We start from the raw sequence: 25,224 nt of genomic DNA on the forward strand, positions 1-25,224 counted from the left end.
GCCACTAAACCACCGGCGTGAGACGTCACTGAAGTGTTTGGAGGACCTGCGGACAATAGGATGCCCGCAACTACAGCCGACGGTTGCTATGGAGAGCTGGTGGTTTACAGCCTCGGTAAAAGGCCAAGGGAGTCAAACGCACCAGTTAATCAATGACCACCTCTCTCCGAGCCGGCGGCCGTCAACCACAGACGCACATACCAGAGGAAGATACGGAAACGGTCCGAGAGGAGTACACAGGGTAGGTGGGGGGGGGGGGGGGGGGGGTCAAACCTCGCATTCTCATCATGTGGGAATAAAAGTTGGAAGAAATGACTTGGAAGAAAGTGATCACATGTTTGGAAGCAGTCTGAGATGCCACGTCGGAAGATATGTGGAGACGGCGGTTGTTTCTGGGCAGCGGCTTCACACGCGTGCTTCTGAGGTCATGCTAGGCAGCCAATTCAATCAGGACAGTAAGTAAGGTTGTGCGTTTTAAAACCTGTGAACATACGTTTACTTTCGCAGTAAAACGAGGGCTTTTTGTTGGCGTGGTTTGAAAATACTTTTTTTTTTTTTTATTCCTGATACTGGAGTCTATATTTTTGTCATTAATTTTACGAGGCCCGCGTTACGATAACCACATCAAAGCTGAGAGTTCGACGGTATGTTTTTATGGGCAGATCACGTCAGAAACCTCAGATAGTGTCTGATGTGTCAAATAACTGAATCGTGACTCCAGCGGAGAGCCCGACCAATGTATCCAATTTTATTTTCACAGAAATATCGATATCAGCATATGGCCGACAGGAAAACTTTTCTTTTTACAGAACACAATGCAGAAAAATAAATTAAAAAATGGTGATTTTATATAGTTATTCATCATTATGAAAGTCCCAGTGAAATTTCCTGTTAGTTAGTGCACTGATATCAATCTGGATGGACAAAAACTGTAAAATGTCCCACCTCCATCAAATATTTCTGCTACAAGTGTCAACATCTTTGCTAACCACATAATATAACCAATATAATATATTTAGTTTTTATGAAAAAAATATCAGCCGGTATATTAATACTCTAAAGACCTAGACATGCATGTGATTTATGTAAAAATAATTAATATGTGAGTGATGACAGGGTCAAAACTGTCTTGCAAATTAAAATAAACCTAAACAGAAAAAAGACTTTGAACTCTTTGAAAACTAATTTCCACTCTGGGAACATTTAAACCAGCCCTCCACTTATGCATTCATAATGTTGGGAGACTAACGAGAGATAGATTCAAAAACAGAGCGGTCAAAATTAAAGCAGGTTGAGGTCGAGACATTCTGACTATTAGCCTCTGCGTGTTGTCAAAAATACTGAATCCTAACGTTTTCCATCGTGCAACTGGTTGGTGATCTTTCACCGAGCTCCCTCCAAAACCACAGAAGACACCAGACGGTGTTTTTCTGTGTAGTACTTCCTTGTGGCCAGTCAACCAAAGTCCATGTGTAAAATTAGCAGAGTGGACCTTTAAAAAGCTGCTCACTGCCTCCGCATCAGAGACCAGATGCTTCATCCAGCCGGCTATCAGCTGCTGTCTCCAGTGGACACTTATCACAATAAGGTGTCAGAGGCTGGTTACAGCTCCTCCAAACAGATGTTCACCCCCCCCCTCCCTCATCCCTCCCCACCCACCCACTCCTCCTTTATGTCAGAACAACTACAGCCAGTTCCCCTGCTGTTAAAACATGCTCCCAGAGGCAGATGGCTGCAGGGCGAGTAGATCGACCAATATCCAACCATAATATTCGAACGAACTCCACGTGGTTTAGAGGAAGGCTGAGCGGCCTCATTTGTGTGTGATTTGTATACGACATCAGTTAGTTCATTTCCAAACCTGGATGCATCTGTGCATTCACAGTCATGACAATAGCTCGTATGCAATACTGTGCAGGATTGTATCCCGTCTGCATCCGATTTAAGTGACAGCTGAAGCAAAAAGGAACCAAACTTCTTTGCTTTTAGACTTTTCTGGTGCTTCTATTAGAAACTCAACCATTTTTACACAAGCACACTCCCTGACCAGTCTAGTTTCATTTGTATTTAGTACTTTAATGGAGGAAAGATGGTTAAAAATTGACATTTATCTTGTTAAGACCAATAGTTTTAGGATGTTATAGTGACCTACAGGTCTAAGACGCAATGCAAACACATAAGGTGGCTGTCACTATCATAAAATTGTATTTGACAATTAATAGTCAGTGAAATGATTGCGATTACTGATTTTGTCTTTTTCTGTTCATTTTATGCCACTCTTAATAATCATAGTTTGATAATACACATAATGAAGAGGAAGGGACATTTACTGGCATTGAGAATTGCAACATATTAATACAAATTACTGGCTTTCTAAACAAAAATTGGACAGTGCTGATATTTCATAAATAACAGTGTAAGTATACAAAGCCTGTAACTGAAGTATACAAAGACATTCCTACGCGCACTACACGCTCACGTGCCATTAAATCACAGCAGAAGAAGAAGGGGGCGCCATGAGATGACGTCAGTGGAAAAAAGGTGTAGAAATAGTGATATAAATCTGACATTTCTGTTACTTAATGCAGCTGTTTCTATACGGTGATGCAAAATAACTGCAGTCAGCTCCAATAATCACAATCAGACAGTTATGTGATGACTGTGACAGGCCTAAATATCTGTGTCGAAAATCACTCACTGCTACCTAAACACACACTCAGGAACTGTCTCTGCAGTAAACTGACATCCTCAGATTTGCACAAGAGTAACTTTCACAAATAAAATTGAATCCAATGCACTGTGGGTCAAATAAAAACAAAATGCCAGATTGACAGATTTGGTTTAAAATGTAAACTTACTGTAGTGCATGAGGCGTAAAGCTAATTATTTTTAGCCATTGGGTGTTGGTTGCTCAGATGTGAAGTATGGATGCACTGATCCAATACTTTCAGATCAATGCCGGTTAACACACCGGTTGAGAACTTTGTAGAAAGAGACCCCTGATATAGAAAAATACTCCACAAGTCCAAAATCCTCACTCAAAGTCTCATCAGCATTTGTTACAACAAATACTTGAACATGCAGCCTTGAAAATATTTAGTATTTATCCACAGTCTCATTTAGACACATTGCCTTGACCTCGGTCACAAACTGTGTCAACAACAACATGCAGGAAAACACACACACACACACACACACAGACCCTGCCTATGGGCTCCAGCTGCTGCCAGGCCCCCTTTCTCTCTCCTGATGCCCCTGTTGTCCCTCACACATGTCTGACCTGTGCTCGGGCCCGCTGGGGGCCCATATCACTCTCACAGCAGCCTGATGAGTGTTTGCAGAGGAGGCTTCGCTCTGCCTCATCACATCCTGTCTTTACAACGGGGTCAACACAATGTGTCAGAGATGACAGATGTTGAGGAGCAGCAGAGTAAAAGACTGCACACCTTTTTGGGCCATATGAAGAATGGATCAGCGAGAAGGTCCCGGGTTGGATCAGAAACCTCGGACACACAGAAGCCTCCAAATAAGCGGAATGCACGAAAGGGAGGCTCTATTCTATTCCAGTTCCCAGCCCCGGTTAGGTCACATTGGCATCCAGGAATAGCAGTGTAACAGTAGACAGAGACAGTGAGGTCTGGTCTTGCCAGGCTGGATGGGGGGTATCTGCAGATCTGGCAGACTTGTGTATGTTTATGGTCTATAAACAGAACTCACATGGAGGCCGGGAGAAGTTAGGACTCAGCACGGTGGGACTGAGTGGCTGGAGACAGCAACATCGGAGCAGGTGTTCTGACAAACCAAACTCCTTTAAAAAAATCTGAAAGTTTAAATTATCCTCGGTGTAAAGCAAGCTATGTCCGTGTTAAAGAGTAACCTAAACAGTTTAGTCATGTCTGAAGGCTATTTGTAAAAATTCGGCTTGAATAAAATAATCCTAAACAGCTATCTATGTAATAAAATCTGTTTGTTTGTAATTTGCTAGCACAACTAGTAGCCGCCCACCAGAGTAAACTTGTTTTAGACGACGAATAGAGAATAACAGGCAAGGGCATAATAAAATTAGTTTTTTTAAACAGCTTGAGAAAATAATGGTTCTTGTATGTATGCCGAACAGAATAAAACCTTACACCTTTTAATGGCCATGCAGAATGAATGTTCTACTATAGGTAATTTACCTACATGGACGTAAAATGTCACGTTTGACAGATTTTTAAATGGAGTTTGGCGAGAGAGGTTTTCACTTCGAAAAACTCGAGGGAAAAATGATAGCCAACATATTTTCACATTAGCAACCAGTGTCCACACTCTGCCACCTGGTCTCATAAACTAGCCGAGAAGAAACACTCGGGTCCAGCTGGAGTTCCTCTGTTATTTGCCTCCCCGCAGTCCGTCAGTTTAAAAACACCGTTCAAAACAAACTACAAGCCACAACCACCGACTTTAAAGCAGCGAAAACCTTTAAATCAACACAGTAAAAAAACACAGACCAACTTACTTTAACTCCAATGAATGAAACTCCTCTCTCCCTCCGTTGTTTTCATCGCCTCCGCTCCCTTAAATTAAACCACGTGTTGTCCGTTTCTGCGACTTATTGTGAACAACAGGAGCGTTTATGGTCTCTTTTTTTTTTTTTTTTTTTTTTTTTTTTTGGTTCGGACGCGCTTTTGTTATGATAATCCCAAAATCCCGTAGACTCTTAATATATTCTGCAGATATTTGAAAGTTCACAATGGGGAGCTGTCTGCTTGCCCACTTGTTAAAACACGCGTTCATCCACTGATGCGTTGGTATATCACAGTTCATTGAAAGCAGTGCGGGACGTTACAGTCGTTGTTAATCTCTGTCCATTGTCTCCTTTCCCCCCTCCACGCCGGCGGCGTAGTAAAGACGCGATCTCCTGGAAGAAACAGCTGGCTCCCAGTCATCTCTCAGCCCGCAGAGAGAGTCGGGGCTGTCAGGGAGCAGGGAGCGGAGAGGAGGAGGAGGAGGAGGAGCAGGAAGAAGAAAAGAAGGTGGAGATCCTGAGTCAGAGCTGTGCAATAAGAGAGAGAGAGGGAGGGCATGGAAAGGGGGGGCTTACACACCACTGGGGGACACAATAGGAGAATTTATCTGATCAATAACACTGCTTTATTGATTATGTTAATGTCGGACTGTGGCATGAATGTATTGTTTTGGCAGCATCCACTATAGTTTATGCCAATAAAGCATATTTTAATTTGAAAGAGAGCCAAAGGGAGAGAGCATGCAGAGGTGGGCCTCTCCCTCATATCTTACCGTGATCACTGTATAAAAGAACAAAGGTTGAAGCCTTAATTATACCAGACAGTTATAATAAGCCATAAAAACACACACTGAAGGGAGCATTCATGATAAAAGCTCCCTGGAGACATGTCGGCCTCTGCACTAAACATTATGGTGTGTGTGTGTGTGTGTGTGTGTGTGTGTGTGTGTGTGTGTGTGTGTGTGTGTGTGTGTGTGTGTGTGTGTGTGTGTGTGTGTGGCATCAGATTGTGTAATTTGTCTGACCCACTGACCTCATATAAAGCCAATGTAATCGGCACATACTGTGATATCGAGGTGAAAGAAGTCCTCAGATCCAAAACAGAAATATTCATCGGTGGAAAGGGAATTAAGTAGAAGACTGCGAACCGAGTGCACAAAGGATTGTTGCAAGAAACTTGGCAAAGAATGAAACTATGAAAAATAACAAGCAATCAAACGAAGTGTATCAAGTTCACAGCTGAAGAGGGACTCCAGTGATTTAATATTAGACTCTGATGACATTAGGGGACTTATGAATTTTACAAAAACAGTCATGATTGAAGGTGTAGGGTTTCTGAAGACAATCATTACATTTATATAAAAGAAAATACACTATGGGCCATAAAAACAATATTAATCACAAAATATTGGTGAAACAAGGCCTCTAGTGAATAAATTTCAACTGCACTTTTCTGACCCTCCCATAGTCAGGATTTAAAATAGGTTTATTCCATTCATTTAGCTTAGATGCTTTGATAAAAACTCTTGGGTGCGGCGCCAGATAGTTTTAATTTTAGGAAAAACCCTGACATCACAGTGACATCATCACAGGCTGAGAAAGCCCCCTTATGACTCGGAGAGTGAATAAGATGTGTGATAGTGGTGGAATTTAAACTTATTTTAATTGCTCAAAAAATGACAGTTTTACGTTAACTTCATGCTCAGTGCGTCATGCTGTATATGGCAGATATATTATAATTAATATAATCTACCAGTCATGTTTACAGAGATGTTTAATCTTGTCCTGCTGATGTTGGTGCAGATTGGTTGAATCAAGCCAACCGACCTTCATCCATTTCAAATAGCAGCTCATCGCGCTTTGAACAAACTGGCTTAGTTTTTACATGCCCTCTCATTGTCGGGATTTCCCTCCATTGCCTCTTCTCATTTATTTTGTAAATCCAAGAGGATTACCTCCAAACCCCTTGTTGAGTGTGTTTTCATTCTGCAACAACACCAACTTGTTGCTGCTTGATTTTGTATTGACTGACAAGCCAATCGCAGGATGCAGACTTTGTTTACTACCAAGTGAAAGGTGAAGCCAAAACAGATGGCATTAAATTCCACACGGGAGTGTCTAGTCAGAGGCTCTGATGCATCCTCTGGTCATATACAGTACTTCTCCTGTCTTGTAGTGGATATTTAAGTGTTGCGTAATGCATGACTCATGGGAGTGGTAAGTAACCAATAAAGTCTGATCTGCTTCCTGCTTTAAAATTTGATCTGTCTCAGCAGCATTAACACAGAAGGAGGAGATACCGAAGTAGCTGAACGAATCCTTTCACACTTCATCTCTTCCCACTGTATGTTACTCCCCCAGGGCCCGGACAGTGAACTCTGCTTTACCCTCCTTTTTTCAACCTGAAACCCTCTCTGGGGCTGAGGCAGGTTCGGTCTGTTGTAGAGGGGGCAGTATAAATAGCCCTGTGTCCCCACTCAGGTTACTTTGCTAGAGTCCAGGTTAAAATACCAACACACACAGGGACACACACACGTTCTTCATACATCACAAAGTCGTGCTGGATTCTGTTGAGCATTTTAAAGAATATTTGCACTTTCAGCATTTTTCATTTCATTTCATTTTCTCAGAAACAGCACCACAGTGTGAGATTACACAGCAGCGCAGAGGGAAGTTCACATCCTGTGAGTAACGATGAGTTGCGTCGCTTTAACCCCTCTCATAACACACTGCACTGAGGTAAAACTGCATGAATGACTGACATGAAAGAGTCCCACACTTTACAGTTTTACTTCCTCTAATTTGCTTCAGTGGCAAATTGAGGAAGATTACAGTGGAATGCAATCTTGCAAAATACACCTGTTTGTGAGTTTAAATCACAAAGTAGGACTGCATACCACACAAATACACAGATCAAACATCTGTCTCCCTCTAACTTTTTATTTTGTTTCCAGGTGTTTGATTACATTTTACAGTCCTGAACAGTTTAGGAAGAAGAAAACATGGTATAATGGAGAAAGGTTTTGTTCCATCTTCAACTATGATGGAATTAATATTAAAGTTCTGGCTGTCAGTCAGTTATTAAAAAAAAATTTCTTGGTTAAGTGTGAAGATACGAAGATGTACCGTAGACTTAATTGCTGGAGATTTTTTTTCATATTTGTCCAGAGGATTGGAGTTCAAAACAAAGGTGATTATTAAAGTCATCATCCAAATCCTGATGAATCCAATAGTAAGATATCTACACTGGTTCAGCAGCAGCTCAGCACCTAATGCACATTCAGGTGTGGAGATATTTTTCTCAAAAAATAAAACATTATAATTACCAGTGGAGGAGGAATTGTTTTAAAGTGATAAAATGAAAAATTCTTATTTACAAATACAAGTTTTCCATTCAGCATCCTCTGTTTAGAGTTTTTATATTTATCAATATTATATTTGTGGACTATTATTAATCATTCATTAACATGAAAGCAGAATCCCAATGTTGTCTAGGTGGAACCAAAACAAATATAAAGTTGGATATTTTAATGTAGAAGGCGTATTCTGTAAACTGATCAAATGTTTTATGTTGAAATGAAAGTCTTTATCTCCAAAGTAAATTATGTTTCCGGCAGTGAAATAAATGTAGCAGAGAAAACAATACGATACAAAATAGAAATAGAAATTAAAACTGCAAGCAGTGACATGCGGGCCCTCGCACGCTGCACGTCGGGGATCCAGCAGGTCGGGCCGCCGGCTCCCCAACGTGCAGCACGCGAGGGTCCGCATATTCTCGCTTGCAGTTTTCATTTTTTTCTCGATCAAGTTCCTTATTCTTCTTAAAAAAAAAACACGTGCAAAGTTTCGTGAGGTTTGGAGCATCGTTTGACCTTAAACATCAACTTCCTGTGTCACGGCAAAACATCAAACTTAGCTGCATCGCCCTGGTTATACTATATAATATATAATATATACTATATACTATATACAAAAATTACTTTTGGGTCACATGCTGTCTTTTTTTTATCACTTTTTGGATAAAATGCTATAGTATGACTTTTTTTTTTTTTATCAATTTTTAGAGTAAGACCTTTTTCTGAACTGACTGGCAACTTCTGAGCAGTTGCCTCAGTGAGAAGTAACTGGGTTCAATCCCCACTTGAGGCATCTGCTCTAACCACTGCACCACTGGGTCATGTTGTCCAAATTATGGAAACAAAGTTTCCATATATATATATAGCATGTTGTCCGAAATATGATTAAAAAAAAGTTATACTATAGCATTAAAATATATTAATGGAATTTTGAAGGATAAAGTTTGTGGTAGTTCGGACCAAAATCAAAAGAAGATTTAGCCACACTGTTTATTTGTTGTTATTTGAGCTTTTGTTGTGCTTTGGTTTGACATTAGTATGTCTGCATTTACAGCACAAACCTGAACAGCTTACCCTTAGGGGAATCACCCTCCGTGAACTGTGTGGATTACCTTGGGCGGGACTTTAACCCATATCCCCATTAAGTTGTTTCCAGTGCTAAAGCAGTGTCGTAGACCACTGTACTATCTTCAGCACTGAAGAAAAAGTCACGGTGGAGAAAGAGTTTCACAGAGTTCACTCAGAGCTTTCCAGTGACTCAACCAGCAGTCTGGTTAACTCAACAGGTAAAAGATTCTACTTCACCAAGGTTGCTATTATTGGTTCAGATTCTACCTTGGTCTGTTGATGGTGATTAAACTTTTAGTGAAGTTGAAACGTTTGGAGAAATTGAAAATCTTTGGCATACACTACACATAACAGGAAGATATTTAATATAACTGCAGACCCCCTTGAAAACATGTATATCTACTATCTAAAGAATGTCTGTGGCAATTTTGGTCACATTTGAATGAATATTTGTGGATGGTGGAGTTATAGGTTGCAGTGAACCAAAGATTTGCCACAATGCAGCCCATCTCCTGGGAAGATTGGTGGTGCAGTGGTTAGCACTGTTGCCTTGCAGCAAGAAGGTTTGTGGCTCAAACCCCTCCTTTGCCATGACTTTAAAAAAAAAATCATACTATATCATGTCATCCAAATTATAAAAAATAAATCATACTATAGCAAAAGTAATTTTTGGGTCACTTTTTGGACGACATGCCACAAGCACACCGATCGACGAAAAAAAAATCATTTTGATAATTTTTAATTCCAAACATGTTAAGAGTGCACAGACTAAATTTCAAGTTGGTCCGACAAAATCTGTAGGAGGAGTTTGTTAAAGTACAACATGTGTGAATCGCCAAAAATGGCAACTAAATTAAAAATGGCAGACTTCATGTTGAGTTGACATAATGGTGCATTGGAACTTTTTTGTACATCTCGGTGTGATACACATGTCCACCGAATTTCGTACATGTAGGTAAATGTAGCCGCTGGGGCATCTCTTTAGGGGGCACTAGTGAGCCATTAGGCCACGCAGGGAGAGACGTTCATGAGTTTTTGAATGTGATAAAGCCTCCAAAAAATTCAGTTGTTTACGGAGAATAATGATAACGTGGAATAATAATTCCTTGAAGAACAATAGAGCTATCGCACCATCGGTGCTCGGGCCCTAAAAATGAAATAGAAATACTCAAGTAAAGTTCAAATACATCAAAACTGTACTGAAGTACAGGATGTGAGTGATGCTCTTATTTCCTGCAGATACTGAAAGTGTGAAAGTATCACATGCAGCATCACATTTGTCCTTCAGCTCTGACATGTTGTAAAAGATGGAGCAGGTCAAGTTTTGTTCCAGTAAGTCTGGAGGGAATTAATGTAACGTACATATTCTACTTCATGTTTGTCGTCTGGTCCGTTTGTAAGATTTTCTAAATTGCTTGTTGGCCTCTAACCTCAGAGATTGGTCACATTATATATATATATATATATTATACACTGCATATAAAAGTGGACGTAGCTTCCAGGTCTGAAAAATGAGGACGATGCAGAACCACTTTAAGCTGCAATACCACCGAGTGCCACTAGGGGTTGGCTCCAAAAAGCCTCCAGCTCCATAGACTCCCATTCAACTAGTCTCATAAAATTCTCAGTCAATAAAATTTCTCCACGAGGTATCTCGGTTTTTCTAGCTAAAGTCGCTCCTTCTTATTCGTTTTCTGGCCGTCCATCTGAAAATAATCCTGTGTTGTTGGTCGACAGATGAGCTCGTGGAGGAGTCCAGTCAACCTTTGTCCTCAGCTTCCACACTTGCTTTCTATTCGAACAACCCTTTACCATTAAAATGCCAATGCCCGGAGGTAATGTTTGAAAAATTCTCCACTGAGTCCAATCTAAGCTCCACCACGGCTGCAGCAGATTGAAAATCAATTCATCTCTCCCCCGGTTTCTTCAATATCTACATGCCTGCGCACAGCACAGCTCACTCTGTTAACTCCTTAACACAGGAACCTCAGGCTTCTCTTCAATCAATGCCTATTTAAAAGCACAGGCAGTGCATTTTATTGAATGGACCTGCTGCCTCTTACGCTGCACTTTCATTGACCAGGCAGGGATCGATCTTCGGCTTACAATAACTGGAATCATGCGCATCAGCAGGATGAAGAATTTACAGCTTAAAGAGAAACTGTGGATCCTTTGGTTTCCCCGTAACATTTCTTCTTCATGAAGAAGATGAGCTCTACTTAAAAACAGAAAGCATCTGAAGCAGCAGAGTGTTTCCTGGGACGGAGCTGATTCCTACCTTGTGACAGGCGGGTGGGCTGTTTCAACTGCAGACCGTCAACAGAACAAAGGTTCCCACAGGGGTGCAGTGTGATGACCCCCAACCTGTTCTCTATGAAGCAGTGCTGGGCTGCCACCCCGGGGCCCTGGATGCTGATGTCCATGGGACCGTGGCCCAGAGTGGTACGGCCTAAAGAGAGGAAGAAGTATTACTCAAATCTGATGCAGTAAGTGTGGTCTGAATTTAATACCATGCAGAGATAATATCCTGTATATACAGCATATAATGTGAAGTCGATCAGTACTGATGGTTACTGCGATCTTTTAAAACTGCTTAAATGGCAGACTAAAAGTAATCCTACGTGAGTTGTTTATAATTAAACTTTATTATATTCATTAGTTGAATCAGGTACGGACCCTGGAATATTTGTTGGCAGGTCTATTATAACGATAATTCGTTGCAGTAGCAGTAAGTCTAGATATTTAGACAATTAAGTAAAAAAAATAAAGCGAAAAGAGCTGACATTTAGATTTTTCATTGTTGGGAAACTTAGTGGGCGGCACAATGGAGCAATGGTTAGCATTGTTGCCTCACAGCTAAAAGATTCCAGGATCAAATCCAGGCCCAGGCCTTTCTGTGTGGAGTTTGCATGTTCTCCCTGTGCCGATGTGGGTTCTCTCCAGGTACTCCAGCTTCTTATATGTATAATATGTAAACTACTTTAAATGATTCCATTATAGACACCGGCCACTTTTTGTTCATTACAAACTTCACTACAGAATGTAGAGTATTGTGTTTAACTACCATATCTTTGACTGTTCCTATAGCATGTTTCAGCACTAGATTACCTGAACAATGCTACGAAGGTAAAACACTGTAGGCTAATAACGAAATCTGGTCAAAGTTTGGCCAGAATCTGACTTTGGACTTATTTTACCAGAAAAAATATTTTACAATCAAATGTTGAATATTAGGGAAGAAAAAAAGGGTCGACATTTTATATAAAACTGATAAAAACCAAATTGTAGTGACTGAAGTGACTAGTGGAAGCCAGATGGTGGTATTTAATAATAACTCTCTCACATTTGACTCTTTTCTGGGATTAGAAAATGTCTTTTTATGATCAGGAATGAAGTTTGTATAACATGAATAATACAACAGCAAAATATTGCATCATAGTCCAGATAAAAGACAACTAGACTAGTTAGCCAAGTAGCAGTATTGTCGTCTCTGCAGCGTCTGACTCCAGTACAACTCACATGATATGATGTGGCTTCTGTCTCCGTACCGTATTTTTCAATGTGTTTAATTAAAGATTAATTTGACTAAACTACCTCATCAATTCAATGCAAAGAACTGATGAAGAAACAAGAAATGTATGTTTTATTTGTACATATCCTGCTGTCCAAACACAGTATGTATACGCAGGCCTCAGGTTTCACATGAGGCCTGGTGTGCTGTGTCGATGTTAAAGTCTCACCCTCAGGGAGGGGCAGCAGGGTGATGGCGGTGCTCAGCCTCCCGCTGCCCAGGCTGACCAGGTGGGGGCGCTCTGCTTGGAACTTCAGCCCCTTTCCAGTCTCGATCAGGTCCAGCGGGGTGCTCTGTAGAGAGAGTCAGATATCGGTACTTGTGTATTATGTTTGTGTAAGCCTTTTCTTTTTGTCAGAGAAAATGTTATGTTGTATGGTCAGTATTACAGAAGAAGATTTTGGTCGGCTTGTGTGGAACACAGTTCATTACATAGCGTCAACCAGCAGTGACGTCACCCGTTAGTTTGTGAACGGCCGGTATGAAGACGAGAGTTTGGATTTTGGTCGGCGTCATGTTGCTAGTTCAGAGTGGTTTGGAGCAGGAAGTGATCATATTTGGACAAGCTGGGGCGCTTGCTCCCCCCCAGCTTGTCCAAATATGGTCACTTCTTGTCCCGCTTGGGGGATCTGACTCTATCTGATTGGAAACACAGCGATACCACGTCCCGCCCACCGATAGCCGTAACCTGAATGCACCAGAGGCCTGTCAATCAAACAGACACGCCCACCAAAAGACGGCTTTTTGAAGCTTATTTTCTAATTAATGACGGATTATTTTCAGATGGACGGCCAGAAAACTAATAAGAAGGAGCGGTTTGAGCTGACAACACTGAAATAACTCATGGAGAAATTTTATTGACTGAGAAATTTACGAGACTAGTTGAATGGGAGTCGATGGAGTCGGAGGCTTTTTGAGCCAACCTTTAGTGGCACCTGGTGGTATTACATCTTAAGGCTCTTCTGCACTGGCCTCATTTTTCAGACCCAGAAGCTACCTCCCCATTTATATACAGTCAATGCTCATATGCAAACTGTTATTATCACTATTAGATTGTAGTTATTGTCACTTTTCCAATGCAACTCAGAACAAACTGCATTTTAGTTTTTTTAATGTTTTGGTTCCAAACAACGATTATAAACGGAAGTTATAACATAATTCACATTCATTCATTCACATCCTCTGTCTCGACTTGAACAGCTACGTCTGTATGTAAGATGGCTGTGTTGTGAATGGGACCGAACAGGAGCTCATTTCCTGTCCATTAGCTGGACTAATTGGTTGTGCGTGACACAATAATAGTGAATACGTAGCATCGCAGTGGGAGTCACAGAGGAGACACGATGCTCTGCTTTCTGTGGAGTTTTACAGCTTCACTAATGCATCAGAGCCACGGAAGCAGTTCCGCCTCCAGTCTGAGAGGAAGAGGTGTCTCCACTCTACGGGAGGCTGTTTACAGTGAGTGTGTGTGTGTGTGTGTGTGTGTGTGTGTGTGTGTGTGTGTGTGTGTGTGTGTGTGTGGGTCTTTCTTCTCGTAGCTCTGCCTAAAGCACCACCATGTACTCAGGGCACAGTGAGAGGAGGAGGAGGAGGAGGAGGAGGAGGAGGAAAAGGAGGAGGAGGAGGGGGGAGGGAGGGCGGGTACGTCGCCATAGCAACAGCACTCCGCAATTAAGAAACACGAAGCCCCTAAAGGGCGCTCAGCGAGCTAACTTGTGATGAGCACTTTCCAGGGCAGCGAGGCCTGAACATAGAGTCATTTCTGCATTTTAGTAATCTTCTTATTGTTGAGTTACTCCCACCACCGAGCAATGAGCTCTGACTGGCCTGCAGTGAAATGTTGTGTTGTGTTTGACGTCATGGGATAAATGAGTTTTCCTGTTTAGTAACGTCTGGTATTAAAAATGCACAACAGCAGGACACTGCAGCTAAGGCAGCAAAATGGAATCAATGTCATTTATTTTGTTATTTACATCTGTGCTTTTGACATAAAACAGCCTTCATGAAAAAGGCCGATGATGTTGAACTTACTGTTTCCCAAACTTTTTAAACTTGTGACTCTTTAAAGGGAAACACGATGTCTGTTCATGACTTGATGTTAAAAAGAGTACCAACGTTATTGTCACAATTACTTCCTAGGCTGCGCAAACACACACGCAAAGAAAAGACAGCTAATCTTAACTTACATCTAAACTGAAGTTAACACCAGACGAGTTCTGTTGAAGTGGCAGGGCTACTTTTAGCAGGGGGTTTTAGTCTGGTGGTTTTTTTTTTTTTTTTGGGTTAAGTTTGGCTTTTAAAGCGAGGAGAAGATTCACATTTTATAGAATTATTATAAAATATTCAGATTCAAAGGTTTTTCTTTGTTTTTTACTTTTTTGAACAAAACTTAAGACATCCAAACTATGAAAGAACACTTATGGAATTATGCAAACCAAAAGGTTAAAGGACAACCTGCTTTATTTCATCCTGTTATTCTAGTGGGTGAATATGAGTAACTTAGTGCATTTACTCATACTTATTTAGATGTAGTTTACTAAAGTATTTCCTTGTTATGGAAATAAGAAGGCAAATGTTGTACTTTGTGCACGACATTTAATCTAAACCTGAAGTTCAATGTTTTGCAGATTTGCAGTTATTAATATGAAATATAAATCAACTACTAAATTATGCTGTTTTATTATAGATTAGCCCACCCGGCAGTATATAAAGTGCTCTCCCTGCCACATTAAAGTGATGTCCAAAGTCTCTTTTAACTGCTCACTACTGAGTGAACTAGTCGTGTTGATTTCATGTGGAGTGGTGCATGTGTGAAAGAGGGGATGACACAGCAAATTTAAAGATCAGACAAAGTGGATCCTTTTGTAAATGATGCATCAGTAGAAAATCTGAGTTTTACAGTACTGTGTCTGGACTCCACGAGTCACAAAACAGCAAAGTGCTCTCACATCACAGCAAAAGATTTTCCACTTCTGTGTCTTTTAGTGTTGACAGACAATGACTGGAGTTGTTTCTACAGAGCTGATGAGGCCGTGTGCCAGCTGAGGTGTTAAATGAACTCTGATGGCCGTGGAGTCATTCACTGGCATGGATTTGCATTTTAAAAACCTGCTGGGACTGCGTCTTTTTATCCAACCGTTGTGTTTTATTTACAAACCTGGACGCGATCATTGACTCGGCCCCTCTGCTGGTTAGCTAGCCGCGTGGATCCTAATAGGATTATGTGATTGTGGTGGTCTGTCGGTGGAGTGGGGTCAGGAGGCCTAAGAGGATTGCTGAGATAGAGACTGGGCTTGCTTGGGAGGCGCTGGGAGAGCTGGGACGACTAGGGGAGGTGCCGGTGGAGCCGACGCTGCAGGATTCCTGCTGGTTTATCTGCTGTGTGCTGCTGCTCCCACGTGGTGCACTCAGCAACGGCCTGCTCCCTCTGCACACAGGCTGCACATGCAGAGGAGGACTGGAATGCACTCTAATGCACATATCCATGCAGGATACCGATTACATATTTATCACTGTAAATTAAAATGTATTATTTTTGATAGGTGCAAATTCTGTGCTGACAGACACTTATTTGTATATTGTTCATTTCCTCTGGCCTCTCTAATGCCGTGCGTCATTTCTTTGTTTACTTCTCTTTGTTTAACATATTTATTTTCTTTAATAAATGAGATTTGAAGATGTTTCTGAACAAAACTCTCCATTTGCTTCTTAAAAAGTGAAGAATTAAAGTCTATACAAAAGACAGGAAAATAAAATGGCAGATGAGTTGAAAAATAACACAAATATGAAGACTTATCGCTGGAACAAAACCTCACAATCACAGAGCCTCCAGTAGAGTGAACAACATGGATAATAAAATAAACTGTGTGGGACAGCAGATATGAAAAACATTTTCTATTAAATGTTTTTTCAATTACATTTGTTCGAGGTCTGACACTGGCAGGAGCTCCATAAAAAAATGCCAACGCATACAGAAATATTGTGCTTGGACACATATCAGATGTGCACACATAATCAAATACAAATTCTGTGGGTCTGCTGGTTGGACATTTTTTTCATTTGCTTTCCTTGTTCCTTCTTTTTTAAGCTGCGCTGGGTTGTTTATGCATTTAGTTTTGCTGATGTTCGATTTGTAGATCTAAAAATTTGACTTTTAAGACCACCAAAGTTTGGTTATTTAATTTTAAAGGAAAACTTCCCATTAATGTGTAGAGCCGTGGGTCAAGCTAACGTTGCACTCTCCTCCACCGTTGGAGAGATTTGAATATTTAGGACAACAAGCTGCCCCGCTGGTTTGTTTACATGTGTGAGGCTACAGATAGCGTTCTACTAAATGCTCGTTTTCGATAAAGAGGTTGTAGCAAACGAGATATCCTGCAGATAAAATCAAATTTTACTTGTTGTAACAGCTTTTATTGGCCATATGGAGAGCTGACTGCTCAGTCAAATACGCCAAGTTGAAATAAATCAGATTTATCCTTTAAGATGAGGTGATAATCTCTGAGACATGTGCTTTTGCTTCGTCAGATACAGTATGTGAAGACAGCAGTCCAACTGTTTAAAACAGGTTCATTTTCATTCATGAACTGCCAGGTTTTTTTTCTCACATATACAAACATTATGTGTCAGATTGCTGATTGTTTTGGTAGGCAGCAATGGGAAATCATTTTCTGTCCATGATAAACATTTAGAGTTTAATTTTCAATCATATTTTCAAAGCCTCTTCTAAAATGGAGTCAACCTACACATAAATTCCTCCAAATTTGTGATACTTATTTAAATTCCTGTTTTCTTTTGAGTATCTGCGGCAGCGTCCCAACTCCCCTGCAGGAAACATTAAAGTTTAATCTCAACTTGTTTTATCTTCCATTTCTTGCTCCTTCTAACTCGCATGCAAGCATGCATGCACAGGAAAAAAAAAACAGAACACACACATAAACACACACACAACACAAACACACACATACACACACAGCTTAATGCCTGATAGGATTGTCAGACCCAGCAGGGGGGAAACACAGACATCCAATCTCCGGGTTGGTCTAATTACTGGCTCTGGTTGGAGATTTCCGCTTTACAACTCACTGACATATGCCGTGAGGACACGTCCAGCTGCTCTGCTTCTGCCTCGACCTGCTGCCTCTTCACACGGTGACATGTTGGCCTTCAACTCTATTTTTCATGCGTGGACAGCCAGAAATGTGTCAGAGCGGGCAATGTGGTGACATTTAACTTCAATGGATACACTTATCAGAAGAAGAGAGCGCTTACTGTGTGTGTGTGTGTGTGTGTGTGTGTGTGTGTGTGTGTGTGTGTGTGTGTGTGTGTGTGTGTGTGTGTGTGTGTGTGTGTGTGTGTGTGTGTGTGTGTGTGAACTGGAAACATGTAACAGAAGTGGTACACTGATGACATATGACAAGCTTTTTCTGTGAAGGCTGCCAAGTTTTGAACAATGAAGTCCTGATCTGAATCCTCTGGCTGACTTTTTTCCTCCTCTGTTGTCTCCTTCTTCAGACACTCACAAACACACACACACTCACAAACACACACACAAACACACACACACACACACACACACACACACACACACACACACACACACACACACACACACACACACACACACAAAAGCACACACTCACCTGCAACACCTGGTGAGTCTGCCGTCCACACTCAGGCATGTTCCTGTTCAGGCGGTCCATGTCCACTGAGGTGTCCACGGCTCCCTGAGATACATGAAGGTCCTGAAAGAGGAAATGACATCAGTGAGAAAATGAGGATTAAAAGTCACAGGTGACCTCATTTCCGAAGCACAACACAAATCAGATTCTTGTGTATTTTGTCTCCTTGTGGTCGTCCTCTGACATCTGAATGAAGTGGAAACTCTTTCAAAACATCCCAAACGCACACTTTGTTCACAATAATCCAAGAAAGTCAAACCATATTTGGTGGGCTTCCCCTTCTTCACTCGACTTAATGCGTCAAAGTGTGATTCATGCTGTCAGCATGTACACACATACACACACACACACACACACACACACACACACACACACACACACACACACACACACACACACACACACACACACACACACACACAACACACAACAGATGGTAGACAGTGTTTTGGGGAAGAAACACAGACACACACATTTAAATCTCTTGGTAGTCTTTGGCTGCTCTCATTTCACAGTCTCTATGAAAACACACACAAACACTGTGCACAAATCCAACCAACGCTTCTGTCCTTACTCAATCAGTTTGGGGTATTTCCATCAAGTCAGCACAGAACAAATGGCTATAAGTGTCTATATTAGTATATGTGTTAAGTAGCCACAGTCGGTAGAAGTGTGAGTGCATGTGAGACAACACTTCTGCAGTCATTATGTGAGATGTGAGAAGCCTGTGGTTGTGAGGAAGCACAGAAAACCGCACGGGAAAGGTTAGAAAACACATAATTATCCCAATCACAGGGAATCCGAGCGTACCCGGAGTCGTTTGTATGCCTAAAATGTTGTGCAGCAGGGGTGGAAAATACGGTTCTGATGTACTCTGCCCGCAGGATAACAAAACATTGCTGCAATATCATCATATTTGCTCTCCTGACAGACCCGTGAAATGATATTCAGCGGAGTCAGCCTCCAGCAAGCCTCAAACAGTAAATCACAAAACAGCCAGAAAATAAAAATAAATGTTTTAAAAACTCCATCTGCAAAACGCTTTTCTGCAAGCGAAAAGCTCTCGTCTGAACCAGAAGAAACAGTTTTCCCTTTCAGGTTTCATGCTGTTTCTCTGATGAGTTTTAAACTATTTCTAAATGTAACTTATATATTCATTACCTTTGTCCAGTTGTCCAGCAAGTGCATCGCTTCCATTGCAAAGAGCTGCTCCAGGCTACCTGACCGACTAAATCCTACCAGTGTGAACTTGATTGAGCAGGACGCCTCTGAGACCACCGAGTGGATCCAGAACAATTTCTTCAACGCTGCTGCTTTCTATGAAACAAAGATTGTGTGTTTGTCTTTTGTTTAAAGCTACCGGTGCAGTACCATCCAAAAACTCGCATTCAGGAGGTCAGACCTGTTGCTGCTTGCTCCACTAAACTAAGACCTACATTCCTGACTGGCAGCACCACAAGCCACAGATAACAAGGAGGCGTGTGTGTGTGTGTGTGTGTGTGTGTGTGTGTGTGTGTGTGTGTGTGTGTGTGTGTGTGTGTGTGTGTGTGTGTGTGTGTGTGTGTGTGTTTTAGCAGTAATAAGAAGAGAGGAGAAGAAAAGAGGAAGAGGAAGAGGAAGAGGAGAGAGTGATGAGTGATGTGATTCGATGAAAATAAAGTTTTGAACGTGTTGAATCAGGAGAGGAGGAGCAGTGTAACCATGCACACTGTAAAGGTACCACAACTCCTGACTGAACAAGTCACTATGAATAAACCATGAATAATATAATACAGATGATCAGTCGGCCTTCAGCGGGAAAATATCTGCAGCGTGCGTTTGACTGATTTATTTCCTAAATAAATATAAGAATAGTTAAAAAGGATAAAAGCTTCTGTATTACCCTGCAGACTCAAACTTTTATACAGTAATGTGTAATTACATGCGTCATATTAGAACAGAAAAATCTTAAAGTTCTCGAAATTAAATGACAAAATACATACATTTTCAGATCTGATTCCTCTATCAGGATGAAAGTACATCGCGTCTATATCTATCTCTATATTCTCTATATATCACTGTTCAATAGTACAAACATTTTAAGAGGCTGTAGATTATGTTTGGTCATATTTAGGGACAAAAACAAAGGAAAGAGGTTAAAATTGTTGCCATGTTGAGGTTAAGGAATCTTCGTCGTCATGGTTACAATAATAAACACTTGATATGATGATAATCCTCATCATTATTGACCCACGTCTCCGCCCCAACCTCCTCCTTACATGGAAATGATCATGTTCTAATGCCATCACGTCAATCGCTCCATTGTTTGCATCATAATTATAAACAATATAATAATTAATACAGCCGGTGGAGGGCACTGTCACTCAAATGTTAACAAATGTTGTTTTTGAGTTATTGAACATCTGCTGCTCGTTCTTCTTTAAAGGACAGAATCAAACCTGAGACTTAAAGAGACATTGGTACCAGAAGTTTATATATATATTTATATTTAGATATTTAGTTATATATATAATGTTACATCTGCAATATTTTTTGTATGGTCGTTGGAGGCATCTAAACCTCGAGGCTATAAGGTTTTAGGGTCTTCCAAATTTGTATCTCCTTCAGTGAAGCACTACAGATATGGTGAAAAATACAGCGTTCCCTTTTTGTCTTAAATGAGATACAAAAACAGGTAATTTAATTTAAGAAAATGTGCTCAATTATTACTCAAACCGGGAAAAGTAGTGCACAGAGACTTTCTGCTGTTGGTTAATACACATTTGGCACTCTGTGGAGGGGATTCCCAGTTTTTTCAAAGCTCTTCAAACACCTGTGGAAAGATATGGGTTGTTATTTATTATGTATTCTGACAATAATTCCATGTTTGCTGTTGAACTTTAAATTTTTCTACACTAGAATTAAACGCCCGTGTTGCTCCGAGTATGTGTTTGTTCCCACCACATCAAAGCCTGTTTCTCTCAGACTGTGGTGAGACAACAGCAGCTTTTCTTTCTTCAGATCCAGAAAATCTCAGCGGACACAAAGAACTCTCCATCTCTCTATTTTCTCCCCCCCTCCCTCCCACCTCACCCCATCCCTCTCTGCCTCTCATGCCAGGGCAGAAAGGCTGGCATTGTTTTCTGTTCAGCGGGCATGGATCTCTGCTCACACATGAGAGAATCTGTTCCTTTTGATGGGGCTGTGAGAGTGAAGGAGGGAGGCTCATCATTTAGTTGGAATGCAAAAATGTCAAAGCGGGGAGGAGGTTGGACAACTCCAGAATAACAATGTAAGAAGGGATGAATGAAATCGATGATAGTAGGAGTGGAAAAAGGTGAAATGCAACAAACCCAGAAAGAGTATTATCAAGGAATGTTAAGTTTTTAACTTAAATAGTTCATCCTCTGGGGAGCGGGATTGTCAGTCCAGTTACTTTGTCATAGACCAGAGCTGTGTTCCACATGTTGTACTTGTGTACTAACTATTTTGAGTGCATCAGTGTGTTCACACTGTCAAGTACAGAAACATGCAGTTCACTACAAGTACCAGGATGATGCACTCAAAACAGCCCAAAATAGAAGAGTGAAACTCTGGACACTTTTCACCCTAAACAGTCACCATCTTGGCTCCGTATAGGAAGGGGGCGGGGCCAACAACATAAAGAATTTTCAAATTAAGGCATCTGAAGAAGTTCAAAAGTCTGCTGTTAGACAGAAACCATCAGTGTGTTTATTGAGTGTGTTACACAGAGGGACAACACATGTTGATTTCTGGCTAAAACAATTAAAGCTGCAGATATTTTGGCGAGTGATGTGTTCACATGCTGAGGTTATTTCCTGTAGTGTGTGATTTGAAACAACACTCCTATGTCAAAACTCCTACCCTACACAAGTACAAGTCCTGACATGTAAGAGCACTATTTGTTAGTGTAGTACAGGAAGTATGTCATTTGGAACACAGCACTGGATCAAGAAAGAAACTTGGCATGATGGTTGCACCAGATTCGCCAGCATCATTAAGAACTATGTTGCCTAAGAGTTGTATCTTTCTCTCGAGATCAAAGTGATTGTAAAGTCTTAGACCGAGCTCCACTTGACATTGATCCTTGGACTGGATCACAAACAGCGGTCCAGCAGTCCAGGCTGTTGTCCAGCAGTTGTCGGTCCTCTGGGACAAACAAACGGATGGTTTCCGCAGGCTTCTCAGGAAATGCAGAGATAATCAGGAATGTGAACACAAAGAAAAAGATTGGTTACTCCATACTGGTCTGAGGAGAGCATCCATCCACTGGTCCTTCAACATAGTTCAGTCTCATATGTTGTACATGTTTACATACTGCTCAGCAAAAAAAATGTATGTCCGTCATGGGGTTTCTGAAGCCACGTCCATTTTTATATGTAGTCTCTGGGAAAAAAATAATGTAAAAGTTGGTTTTACAGCTCCACGCGTGTATTCTTGTGCACTTTCTTCTTCTTTAGGAGAAGCTTTAGCACTGCTTTTTCTTGTCTCCCTTTTATCAAACACTTATGTACATCCAGATTTTTTGTTTCCTGATCACAACTAACAGAAAGGTCAAGCTCACTGTTTGTAGTTGAGGAACAAATTTAAACCCTAAAGGTGCAAAGATCTGCGTTGTATGCGATATAACTAACCCCTCCGAGCAGCCTGTGACAGACGTGGCAGGTTCGATCATGTGCTTGAATAAATTGGCCTGAGATGAGCTGCAGTCTGTAGCTACAGGCGGCAAAACAAAACCGATGAGACGCTTTACAATCACAGCAGAAAAATGCTGAGACGCTGGAAACAGGACGAAGATGTAAATGAATGGAGAGGAAGGAGGCATTGAAGGTGTGCAGGTGTGTCATGAAATTCCCTGCAAACACACCTGCTGTTTTATGATGAGCCACCTGACATGTGCTTTCTTGAAGAAATTGTATTTCCTTGATTCCTGTTGTTCTGGGTTTTGTACCCTCATGGTTGAAATGCACTTATTGTAAGTCGCTTTGGGTGAAAGCGTCAACTAAATGTAATGTAATATGTCTCTGTGCAAATAATGGAAAAGTATAAAAGTCCACAGTTAAATAACTGTCTGTTCCACAACAATAAGATCTGCAGCTCGAATCTGCTGAACTTCTTTTCAAAATCTGACATGTATTTTCCCACTGTGCTGTGGCATTATACATGTTATCATTTATACTGCTGTCTATGTATTTAGTTGGTCAGCCAAAACAAAGAATTCTCTCTTCCACCAAAATTTGACAACCAAAACATCTGTCGGCCGTTTTGTTAGCCAGTGAAGGCTAATGCAGCTAAAAGATAAAGTCGTTTATTTATGAATAAAAACATAATTCCGATATGACTTGTGACGGGTTTTCAGAGTAATTTCAAAATACTACCCTGCAGAGAAAGTCTCAGTCTGCTCAAAATATCAGACAGAGACTTTTGCTGTTGGTTTCATACCAGTTACAGTAGCCTTCATTGGGCAGCGTGTGGTAGTTGGCCTTGTCTCAGCGTGAAAAGTAGATGCACATTACAAGACAAAGGTCACGTAGAACATCCATAGACATACGGATGTGTCTTAAACTGTGATACCACCAAGTGCCACTACAGGTTGTCTCCAAAAAGCCTCCATAGACTCCCATTCAACTAGTCTTATAAAATTCTTAGTCAATAAAATTTCTCCTCAAGTTATCTCGGTGTTATTCGCTAAAGTCGCTCCTTCTTAATAGTTTTCTGGCCGTCCATCTGAAAATAATCCCATAATTAATTTGAAAATAAGATTCAAAAAGCTGTGCTTTTGGGGGCGTGTGTTTGATTGACAGACCTGTGGTGCAGTCAGGTTACAGCTATCGATGCGCGGGACATAGTATCGTCCGGTTTCCAGTCAGATATCCCGCTCGATCCCGCCCAGCTCGTCCAAATATGGTCACTTCCTGCTCCAAACCGCTCTGGACTAGCAAGATGGCGCCGGACAAAATCTAAACTCTCGTCTTCATAACGCCCGTTCACAAACCAACGGGTGACGTCCCCGCTGGTTGCTGCTTGGTCGTTAAGCAGCTTTGTTGCTATGTTGTGTAAAACTATACATATAAGCAACAACGCAATTAGCAGATGATGATCTTCATAACCGCTTAAAATTAAAAATGTATTAATTTATTTATTAATTAAAGCAGATCTATTTTTTTCCCGGGAAATAAAGGCCTCCAACATGGCCGCCCGAGGATGAAGCACATCGCTTTAGAGTTTCGAAACAGGAGCGTTACTGACTCCATATGAAACAAAGTAGAGCGGATGAATAAGGAAGTGAGAGAAAGATAGGGGCGCAGCAGATACGTTCACTCTATCTTGTCGAGCCGGCTGCCACAGCACAGCTCGGCCTCCATCTCCTGACGTCAGATAGCGGAGCCTGTCAGAGAATCCTCCGTCCGCTGGGACATCCATCTTTCCATCCCTCCATCTTTCTCCTCCGTCTATCTCACTTCGTTAATCTCACTTCATAACTCTTCCTTCTTATCATTTTAATGCCTTTTGTCTCTCTGACCTTTGGGTTTCTCTCACAGACACACACACACACACACACACACACACACACACACACACACACACACATACACACACACACACACACACACACACACACACACACACACACACACACACACACACACACACACACACACACACACAAAATCAAATTTGCACAACTCACACATCATGATAAAATTGCATGACATGTTGTAACCTTTGACAATAGAAACAATACGGAAGACTTTATGTTTGCTTCATTTCAGGTAACCTTATGAAAAATACATATTGCAGACACAACAAGAATGACACACACGAAGAGGCTTCTGTCGCCACCATCATTCACATCCCAGCGTCCTCTGCTCAGCAAGCTGACAGCTGAAGATAAATTCTCGCCGTTTCAGGCAGTCGGCTGTTTGCATGCTGCAGCGTCGCTTTGTTTTTCTCTGCTGGATGCCACCCAAGCCAAATGACACATTCTGTTTTTAGACAGAAACCACAGAAATGCAGTAAAGTTGTGCCGTGGGAAGAAGG

General features: G+C 41.2%; 1 protein-coding gene across 1 annotated transcript in view; it reads right to left on the reverse strand.

The window, feature by feature from the left end:
• Positions 1-19,564, reverse strand: part of phldb1b (pleckstrin homology-like domain, family B, member 1b) — an 89,751-nt gene extending 70,187 nt beyond the window's left edge. The window contains 4 exon segments of the mRNA XM_069147364.1: positions 11,210-11,380; positions 12,672-12,795; positions 18,145-18,246; positions 19,345-19,564. Of these exon segments, the coding sequence (XP_069003465.1) occupies positions 11,210-11,380; positions 12,672-12,795; positions 18,145-18,246; positions 19,345-19,380 (433 nt within the window). The 5' untranslated portion in view covers positions 19,381-19,564.
• Positions 19,565-25,224: the final 5,660 nt, after the last annotated feature.

This window comes from Embiotoca jacksoni, unplaced genomic scaffold (assembly GCF_022577435.1).
Source record: "Embiotoca jacksoni isolate LCO1_2020_lvr unplaced genomic scaffold, fEmbJac1.0.p SCAF_14, whole genome shotgun sequence".
Taxonomy (NCBI): Eukaryota; Metazoa; Chordata; class Actinopteri; family Embiotocidae; genus Embiotoca; species Embiotoca jacksoni.